This window comes from Aphis gossypii, chromosome X, assembly GCF_020184175.1.
Source record: "Aphis gossypii isolate Hap1 chromosome X, ASM2018417v2, whole genome shotgun sequence".
Classification (NCBI taxonomy): domain Eukaryota; kingdom Metazoa; phylum Arthropoda; class Insecta; order Hemiptera; family Aphididae; genus Aphis; species Aphis gossypii.
The window spans coordinates 31,964,724-31,975,637 of NC_065533.1; the positions used below are offsets into that span (position 1 = coordinate 31,964,724).

Below are 10,914 nucleotides of genomic sequence, written 5' to 3' on the forward strand. Positions count from 1 at the left end.
ATATTACCTATATACTATTCATTATTAGTGTCAAACAAAAATTGTTCTTTTTATTATTAATGTTTAAAAACATATATATTATTTATTATGTCAACAGTAAAAGAAACTTAATTTTTCTGAAAAATGAATAAATGAATAAGAATAAGCATTCTTTTATTAGTATTTTTTATAAAATAATAATTATTATTTAATATGGGTTCGTGTACATTGTCTAATTATTTTGGTTAGAAGATTGAGGAATCGAAAGCGCCGACATCCTTGGATGGTAGAAAGCGGGATATTAATCCCGATTCACACTGTTACGGCACGACAAATCGTCCAACTTGTTCACACTTAACAGGCATTGTCCGTCACCCACCGTCAAAATATCATTATCAATATTCGTGATGACCAAGCGTGAGCGAGATTCGAGTTATCTTTTGATTTTTTTACGGTAGGATAATAATTTTATTGAAAGTACGATAATTTTGGCCAATGTATTTGTGTATGTGATAATCTCACTTTTAAGAGGACACAACACCAGCACGAGTTGACTCTCCGTCTTACAAGTGCGTAACGCGACAAATTTACGCTCAGCCGATCAATTTTTTTAGCGAGTCGTGCGTAAATGACACAGCGTAAATTAAAGATGCTCATAACTCGCTTCAAAACTGACAATCGTAAAAAAAAAACACATATAATGTTGTTGCCGTCGAGTTTCGTAAAAGGTCTATTCACTCTAATTTTTAAACCGACGGTGTAAAACGTGATCATCCGCTGAGCGTAAATTTACAGTCCGAGTACGCACCTGTAAGACCGCGAGAGATGCCACATGCAGGTGTCGCGTCCGCTCAAGATTTGGCAACATCGCACGTTTTGCACGTACGCGCGCGTTCGTGTGCGCGAGTGGCTGCGCGTGCGTGGGTTTGCGCGCGCTCGCGTTAGGTTAGGTTTTTATTACCAGTGACATCGACCGGCCAGCATGCCGCCGTCGATCCGAAATCCGTACCGTTTCGTCCGATAAATTGTGATTATTTCGTCGTCGTCGCCGCGCGATTTTCCGTCAGTGCACCGTGTGTAACGTTGCCGTTTGTCGTCGGCGCCGCCTCGCCGATATCCGTGCACCGAACGTTCTCGCGGCGGACACGCCGACGCACTCGTCTAGTACCGACTTTCCACCACATCGATTACAGCCGGTCCACGTGAGTGTTAATACGTTCATCTAGTGTCATAGTAGCACTATGCCACGTTAGTATCTTGGCAGACAGGCGTGCTGTACCGGTATTGCGTTGAATACGTTCTAACCGTTGTTTGTTTGAAAACCGCCTCGGGCTTGTTCCAAATCGTTGTTTTTAAAAAAAAAAACGTCTACCGATATTAGTAGATATAATAATATATGCCTCCAAAAAACCATAACATAACTGCCATAGTTCCGCGTGTTGCGTTCCTTTTCTTACCACATCAAATCAAAATTAACCCTGCTAAACCCTTTTCCACCTACATATTATATTATTTATTCGCCGTGTCTAGATACCCGACGGTCTTCCTGTCAAGTCCAGACTACTATGATAAGAAATGCGTATGATAACTATAGTGTAACAATGATAACGCGATAATGATAATCATGGTCAAGCACCAGCCTGCTATATTATGGCTACTTGGTCATGATGATTGTTCTTCTACACAGCATTTGAAAACTTAGCTGTTGACCATTTTTGAACTACGTATAAGTAGTTCTTTACTATTTCGTTCTATTCCGAGACATTCTATGATAACAAATAATTTTTTGAAAAATTCTTGTAAATTTGAAAATGATGAGTCAATTACAGATTTCAATTTCCCATTAAAACAAATTACCACTGTCATTAGTCATGCTTACCACCCACTCATTCCTAATAGCATACCAATTTATATGAAAGTAATCCATAACCTGTGCTAGTGTAAATGATTTGAAAATATCATACAATTGTTGATACTCTTGCTGTTATAAGAATAGCATAATTGTTCAAATAAAACCTGTAATTGGTTCCTTTCTTGAGGTGTAATGCTCAATTTATTGCAGGTGATTTCTCGGTGGAAAGTATGCAGTGCATGAAATAAACCTATTAAACTCTTTGCATTTAGAAAAATATCTGTCATGAACACATTATTATTAGTGCTAGCAGGTTTATTATTTTTTAATGTTTGAAAGATTCATTTCAATGTTCCATAGAGTTCATAAACTAATAACTCTGCTGAAGTGATTTCACTTTGTTTGTTTCCATCTTCTACCAAAAGAACAAAAACTGGTATTCTACCATCTATTATTAATTTTTACGCAACATCAGCTAACACAATCTAGGAGAAATTTTTTATAAAAATTAACATAAATTTGTTAATAATATAATAGTTACTTATATATTTTACTTCTGGAAAGGCTACAAATATAGTTTTCATTTTTTCATCTTGTTTATTTTTATATACCTACCCTGTAAATCTTGTTTAGTGTCAGTTAATATTTCTATATTACATTTGTATTTAACTCTGAGGTCTTCAACAATTTGTTCAAATTTTTTTTCTATCATTTGTTTTCCTTACAAAAATTAACAATTAATTACAATCTGACAATTTTTACTTAACTTTAAAGAAAGAAAAATAAAGTAGACATAATATAAATACCTTTGGTTTGGATGTTAGATAGATTTTTTAGAATTATAATTTTTCTTGTTTCTGTTAGATACTATCTTGAATTAATTTTTTGTTTGCCTGCAAGTCCATCTAAATCATGTAAAATCTAAATGTATTCCTAAAATGGTAAAACTTGGTAGAGCACATATTGCAGTCGCAATGCTATTGGTAAAACATATATAACAAAATAAAAGCCCTTTGGTTATTATTATGTTTGGTAAATATTTTAATAAGCTATTTAAAGCATATTCAGGATGATTTATCATATTTGATTTGAACATTTATTATCTTTGTATAGTAAAAAAATGTTACCAATTTTAATTACTTAAGAATAATTTAGTGTTTTTTTAGAATGAGACTGACAAATATGTATAAAAAAAAATATTAAATATATTTTGAAAAAATGAGTAGTTTATTGTTAAATGATATACCTAGTAAAATTTAATATTTTTAGATTTTACAGTAATAAATGAATAGTAGAAGTGGAGGGCCATCAGATTTAATTGATGGTTGTGGTAGAGTACAACCATTAATGAACAATGTTTTAGCCCCAAATGTTGTTGGCAACAAACAATCAAATACAACTAGTGGAAATATGGATGACCAACAACAAAGTCAGATTTTTGTATTTTCTACGAGTTTAGCAAATAAATCAGCAGAATCTGTGTTAGCTGGCCAATATCCTAATATTATAGCTTATCATTGTACTCAACCGCAAACAAAAAAATTTCTAGAGGTACGGTGAAATAATTTTAAATTTTACACTAAAAATGCCTAATTATACAAAAATAAAATGTATTATAATTTATTATAATTTATAATACATTTTTAATTTTAGCATAAACACCCATTAAAAGTAAACCAGTTTACACTGAACTTATTACTAATATTTATTTTTATGATGGATTCTTTATTTCTAAAAAACTATTCCACAAGTAAAAGCAAATTGTTGCAGTTTATTTACTTACACAATTAAAAACAAAAATGTTTTTTTTCTGTATGCAAATTTTAAGGATGAGGATTTGAAACACTTTTGTATTAATACATGGTCAATTTGATTAATTTAATGTTAGAACTAACTGTCTTATTTCAGTTCAATGTTTAGGTATTTAATACTTTTTATTTTTATATTTTTTTATAATTAAATAATCAAATAAATTAATATCAATAAAAAATCGTAAATTTGAACAGTCTATAAACAATATGTCATCAATTTTATCTGCATATAAACATCATATTTCAAATATTTTAATTAAGTATAAATCTGGACTCTATACTGATTTAATGGTAATCCATTAATAGGAGTTAAAGAGTTAAATTTAGTGACATTAATTTCTTTCTATCATTTTACTTTTAATTGATATTTTCAATATTTTGGTTGAACTACAACAATTTTAATTAAGAGTCACTTACAAATTGTTTTGAATCAATCTTGTTTAATATCATGTAAAAAAAATAAAAACATGTGTAGCATCGTACACGTAGTAGAAGTGAAACTTATTACAAACTAGTGTGTGTGTGTGTGAGAGAGAGAGAGAGTGAGAGAGAGAGAAAGAAAGGGATAATTAAAAAAAAATAAAATAATAAAATAATTATAATAATTAGCTATAATAATAAAGTGATAAATTTGTCAACAAAAAATCAGGTTGTTATAGCAACCATTTATAAACAAACATTTTTTTTTATCTTTTTTCTCTCTTGTGTAACGGAATCACAAAACGTTCCATTTTTCCCAATTCACTCTCCATTCTCGTCAAATATCAGAACGCTGCTAATAAAGTTTCACTTCCAAAAATCTTTTTGTATTAATATTGATAAATTAAGTAGTTTATAAACTGGTAAAATGTATCATAAATAGAATTATAAATCAAGAAATGTTCAATTCAGTATTTACTTAATAATATTAAATTTAACTTTGCCGAAACCAAATCTTAAATGTTTTATAATGTACTTGGAACATAAATACATAATTAATGTAAAAAACCAATCAGTATGTGTAATAAAAATAACAAAGCAGATAAAAAAACATTTTATATAATATGACAATGGAAGGTTAAATGATCCTTAGTTTTATAGGTTTATTATGAATCTGAATATTGGATAACCAATATATATATAATCAATCATAATTTAATAAATAAAAAAATACTGAGTAATTTTATATCTAACCCACTTTAGGTTAGACGTTATTGTTGAATAGTAAATAATATATGGTTATATCTACTCCACTTTTTTGTATTTATATATTAAAATTTTATATGTTTTTTAAGGCCAATAAACTTCACCATAGAGGTTCTCTTGGAATGAATGGGCTTGCTCACTACCATGGTATGTCTGATATGATGACAATGAGTGGCCCTAATAAATGTCAACCATCTAAAATGGATCTTATGTCATCATTTGGTAGATCCCCAAAGGCAGTTCCTTCAAGCCTAGATGGCCAAAATTCCCAAGCCTCTATGATGCCAACTTTAGACTTTGATGATTCTATAGGTAGTAGAAACTTACCTCAAGGAGCAACATTACACCATTCATTAACTGGTGAGTAATTCATTGGAAACTACACACACACCACATCTACACAACAATTTCACAATTTCAATGTCAGTTACTGTGTAATTATGTTTATAATACTAAGTACAATTGGAGTTGTAGAAGCATAAAAGAGTTAATCAAAACATAAAGTTACAAAAAAATGCATAGGATGTTTTATTTATTTAAAATGTTGAAAAATACTACGAATAAGCTTTACTTTTAAGTGATTAAATTATTTTTATTGTTATTTATTTTATTAGCTTTCCTTGTTACAAGTCAATATATTTTTAATTGAATCATTTTTATTTTTATTAAGTTATTACTATTAACTTGTCAGGTACCCTTTTGCAATAATTTTTAAACACACATATTTTATATCATTTTTGTTTTGCTAGGTGTTCAAGTACCTGATGAAAATTTGACTCCACAACAAAGACAACATCGTGAAGAACAACAAGCAACTTTACGGAAGCTTAAACAAGTATTATTTCCTGAAAACTCAAATAATGCTGGAGGACCTTTTCAACAGCAACCTCCTGTTACATTGTCATCCTCTTCTGTTGGAGGTCCATTTGATAATTGCAGTGGAAGTGGTGTTAGGGACGATTTAAAGCCATCTATTGAAGATGATTTAGATGTAGATGTTGTTGTAACAGCTGCAAGAGTAACTAAGTCTGCAGGAGGTCTCACGTTGCCACCTAGAACCCCAACATCAAGTTCATTTGATAGGCCAAAATCAATTTTTGACAATGAAGATGGGAAAAAGAAAGATGGGGGATGTTGTGGTCCACCACCTTCTTACCATCAAACCGTAGCTCGATCTACTAGCATTCCTATTGTTTCTGTACCAATTTGTAGCCCCAATTCACCATTATCTGGCAATGATACTGTAGTAACAAATAGCAATTCATCGTTGCCATCTCACACATGTTCAGCACTCAACTCTCCAGCTGGTGGTCAACCATCACCAAGTATGAGTGCTGCTGTTGTACGATCTCTTGGTAGCAATGGATCAAGACAAGAATCCAGTAATCCAAGTACATCAGTTCATAGAAGGTAAAAAGGAGGATGTAAAAATTTTGATTTTATATACGATAGTAACAAATATTTCAAAATTTTCAATTGAAATCAAAATGTTAATGATATTATACAATTATTTTATTAATACAACGTATGTGAAACAATATACATACCAAATAATAAATAAAAAAAATCAATTACAGAATTGGTTGGAATAAATAATAAGAACAATAATTAATGTTTATGTTATCAGAAATTGTAATACTTCAACTAATGATATTGCTATAAAGATTTGATAGCTTATGAAGGAGACATAGTTGAAGTAGTCAATGTTGTAGCCAGGATTTATTTTCGGTTGGCGGGGATTAATTTTTTATGGCCAATAAGGACAACAAATTATGTTTACATTGTACTGCTGACAATTTAATTCATATAATTATATATATTATCAAATCGAGATCATATAATTAATACAAAAAAAAAAACAAAACAAAACAAAGCGAAAGAATAGATTACATTATTAAAACATAAAGGCCAAGTCTTCCTTTTTTGAGATGAACATATTAATTATTGTTTTAGGGTCAATAATTATTTTTCGGTGAATATTCCTAAGTGCTAGGTCATATATTTTTGTCTCACTTGTTGAGTTCCTAAATAGGTTTTTATTTTTTTTTAATTTTTTTTAAAACTCTTTTAAACCAGTATTAGGTTATTTTTGAATGGTAAGTTCTTGACCATCAAATGTATTCAGGTACTGAATGTGTTGAGAAGAAGGAACAACCATTAGATTAGGTTCATCTTCTTTTAGATAGCTGTTTATTTTTATGACAAATAATCCATCTAAAAAGATAATAACAAATTAATAGTTACAAAATAAAATGTTATTTAATTTATGTAGGTGTATAACAGGAGATTGTTGACCATCACCACTAGGTTGACCCGGAGTAGCAATGTTAGATGAGGGTTAGATTATTGGACGTCAGTCTTTTTTGTTGTTTCATAGATAAACAAAAATTGTGGCCAGGCACATAATATATACTTTTTAAATATTGAAATAATAATCGACTTTAAAATGTATTTCTATTAATAGGATTTGAGTCGAAGAAATTTAATTGTAACATCGGAGCATTTATTTGTTAGTTATTAATTATTATAATAACTTAATTTTGTATTTATTTGCAATACCTTTAATAATCAATAACATATACAGATGATTTTGTAATGTTTATAAATTTGAAGTAAATTATTAACGGGTTAATCTAATAAAGCTATTGTTGTTTTATGACGTGATTAGTGATTGTCATTGATTTAAAACAAATTATAGAATTGTAGTAAATCATTTTAACATAATTATATTTTTATTATTTTAGAGTCTCTTCATCTCAAAAAAATATGGACATGATTATGACAGATATGAAGTCTTATAATATCGTTCGTCCTGGTGATAAGTCTTTAAAACCTTCTACAGACGCAGCAGCTACTGTTGCAGCTAATCTTCAAACATCACAGCATCAACCATTGAAAAATGTTGATCCAATATCTTCTTTGGCTCAAATGAACCAACAATTAGCTAATAATGTGGCTAGTGGAGGTAAACAATTCTCACTTCTATTTTTTTAATATCACTACATAAGAGCCGAATTTTTTTCACATTGCTAGATCTTAATATTTAACAAATAATTAAAAATATTAATAATATGTATTAGGCAATTGATTTAAAAGTTCATTTTACTAATTATAATATTTTTATAAAGAACGTTGAAATACTGTCATTTTGTGATAAAATTATTAACTGGTTTTCTTGTAACTTAATTATATCTCACAGGTGTTAGTGTAGGTGGAATGTCTACTGTATTTAGTTGACAATTACTTTTACTGACCATTTAATGATATCTTCAATACTCGGTGATTTGTCCAATTAGGTGTTAGCTGATAGGTAATTGTTTTGATAGATTTTCCAGCAATATTTTATAGTCAATTAATTTTGTTTTGTAGGTTATATGTAGGTCTTTAATAGCTGTACTTATGTATGTCTGGGCATGTGAGAATAGATTTCATGAATTGTTGTATGAATATAACTTTTTTTTTGGATAGTTTATAATAAATTGTTTTCATTTCTGTTTAGGACTTTGGTGTCCATTATCACCAAAATTATCATTAATTATGCTACAACAACAATATCAACAGCAACTACGACAAAGATTAATGCCTAGAATACCACCAAGAGATGGACCTGGAGTATTATTATATGGTGGTACTAGTATACAGGTTAAACCTAGTGCACCCAATACAATACAATATTTACCTAACAACTCTAGAGGCACTCCTCTGCCTCCTCAAAATCCACAACAACAGCAAAAATCTGATTTAGATATTTTGCAAAAGTTTTCTGGCGGACCTGGTAATGGTGGAAATCCATTTAGACAATGATGAAAAAGTACCATCTCACAGTTTACAATGTTTTCCAAATTCCGGTGGTGGGGGTTACAATACTTCAATACATAAAGAAAATTGAAATCAAGTAAAAAATAGATTAAAGAAGTCAATTTTTAATTTATATAATATTTTAGTAAATTTTAGTAAAAATTTTTGTAATTTCTCATTTGTTTTTTGCAAGTTCATCAATCATACTATCAACTTTAATTTGTAATATTTAATAAATAAATAATGTTACCAATTCATTCAGTCAACCCTAAATTTAAATTTAAATCAAAAAACTAGGTAATTAATAATAATTATTTATTTAGGACGATAATAATTAACCTCCTCCGTTGTATTATTCTGAATTCTGAGATATGCCTTAATTCATTTTACAAATTATACGAGATATCTGTTTTTATTTGTAGGATAATATTAAGATGTAATATTACTTAAGTTCACATTTTTATACTTGTCACAAAATACTTATTGTTAAGTATAAAAAAATGAAAAATGTGTTGTATTTTGTCTGAATATAATAATTAACCTCATAGATTTATGTATTTGGGTTAAAAAACAATATTTATATTTTTATTTGTATGTTTTATTATGTTGTTATATTTATCTGGAATAAATCTCGTGCTGTCTCAGTAGCTCTAGGCCATGAAACTAAAAATTATTATTTTTTTTTTTACATGCCTATAAAATATTTAAGTCATTTTATTTATTTTGTAAATAAATAAGTATGATAATTTTAATGTTCCAATCTTTTTAAGTCAAACCTTTGTCATCGCCTTCTTTGAAAGAAAAGTAAAATGGTGCCAATATAAAAAAAATTATTTAAAACTTAAAATTATGCATTTACTTAATTACGTATTTTTGATTTCATCTACTACAATTTTAATTATTTTAGTTGGTAGACAAGTTTAGCACATAATAAACTAAATATTATTAATAATCTGCAGTATTTATATTTTTTGGAGTAGGTCACTATCTAGCTCACAAGATATTAAAAAAAAAAATGGTTTGGAGAGTGTAAAAAGTCCATTTTTAAAATTAAAACAACCGAGTAGAAAAAAAATTAATGAAACTGGCTGTTTGGAACTCTGTAGCGTTTTATATTTTACACGTTGGCTGCCACATGGCTGCAAATAAACCCTAACCCAAGTAATTTCAAAGTGTGGTGGGCCATACTATTTTTTACAAATTTTATCGTAAATGTTTAAGTTTATAAAAATAGCTCCAATGGTCCGATTTTGATACAACTTATACTAACTTAACCTAAACAGTATACCTTGTGTAATAATATAAAAAGAAGAAATGTCTTAGGCCAAAAGTAATAATCAATCTTTCATAAGTTTGAATATTTTAATCGTTTTTTTTTTTTTTAAAACTACTTTTTGTTGTCTACTCGACTGTAAAAACCTACAGTTTTCTATCTACAAGCAGTACAAGCCGTATTAAAATGAAGTATATTAAGATTTTCAAATTTGATAGCCGGTGACCCAAGCAGCCCCTGAAAAATAATTCAGCTTGGGTCACTTGCTACCCAATATATATTTATTAGGTACCTAATAAATGTTTTAAAATAAAAAATTATAAACTAAATGGCTGGTTCAAGAGAACTGAACTTAGAGGTTTTCTCTAAAAAACTTTGCCAATTTACAGATATATTTGTTACAGATATTTAGGTTTTCATTTTACCTTCAAAATTAATCCTGTTTTCTTGAACAAGCTGACGAACGAATTTATCGATATAAAAATTAATAATGTCCTTCATGAAATTACAATTATATACTGTTTAGGAATTAGGGCAGAAGGCTGAAAGAGCTCCAAAAGTTTTATGTGACAATAATTAGATGACAAATTTCATTTAGATAGTACTTTGGAGAGGTCATTTTTCATTGTAGCTTCACAACTGAGTGTATAAGAGAAAATTTGTGACATTTCTCTACAATGAACAGGTTTAAACCGGATCGATTTTGGTCATTTTGTTTAAGTTAAACAAAAAATATGAATGATTTTATAGAGACTCACATTTTTTTCTTTTATTTTATATTTACTGTGAGCCGTGAGGTGTAAAAATATTTTTAACGATGTTAATATTTTTTTTTTTTTAATAAAAGAATTAAAAACAAAAAAGTTGACATTCGGAATATTCAGATGTATTTTGTAACAAAATTAATGTGTGTTTTGGTTTATTTAATTGATTTATTAATATCGTACAAAAATTAAATAAATAATATCTTAACAATGTTTTCTTTTGGTATTTATTTTTAATGCCATGCAGGCTGG

General features: G+C 28.9%; 1 protein-coding gene across 3 annotated transcripts; it reads left to right on the forward strand.

Annotated features, from left to right (window-relative positions):
- The first annotated feature begins 868 nt into the window (after positions 1–868).
- On the forward strand, positions 869–9,372 carry LOC114123579 (uncharacterized). Of its 3 annotated transcripts, none has more exons than XM_050207479.1 (6): positions 869–1,181; positions 3,101–3,382; positions 4,917–5,187; positions 5,577–6,237; positions 7,572–7,792; positions 8,327–9,372. In XM_050207479.1, exons 2-6 carry the CDS (start codon positions 3,116–3,118, stop codon positions 8,629–8,631), a joined length of 1,725 nt encoding a protein of 574 aa, XP_050063436.1. In that variant the 5' UTR covers positions 869–1,181; positions 3,101–3,115; the 3' UTR covers positions 8,632–9,372. The 3 variants fall into 3 exon arrangements, with proteins under 3 accessions (XP_050063436.1, XP_050063437.1, XP_027842412.2); XM_050207480.1 differs by having other exon boundaries at positions 3,195–3,382; XM_027986611.2 differs by lacking the exon at positions 3,101–3,382 and having other exon boundaries at positions 870–1,181.
- The last annotated feature ends 1,542 nt before the right edge of the window (positions 9,373–10,914 follow it).

Excerpts from the sequence above, each read along its gene's own strand:
- LOC114123579 (XM_050207479.1), top strand. The coding sequence starts at position 3,116 with ATGAATAGTAGAAGTGGAGGGCCATCAGATTTAATTGATGGTTGTGGT. Across the intron at positions 3,383-4,916 it reads AAACAAAAAAATTTCTAGAG|GCCAATAAACTTCACCATAG; the intron begins GTACGGTGAAAT and ends ATGTTTTTTAAG. Across the intron at positions 5,188-5,576 it reads ATTACACCATTCATTAACTG|GTGTTCAAGTACCTGATGAA; the intron begins GTGAGTAATTCA and ends TTGTTTTGCTAG.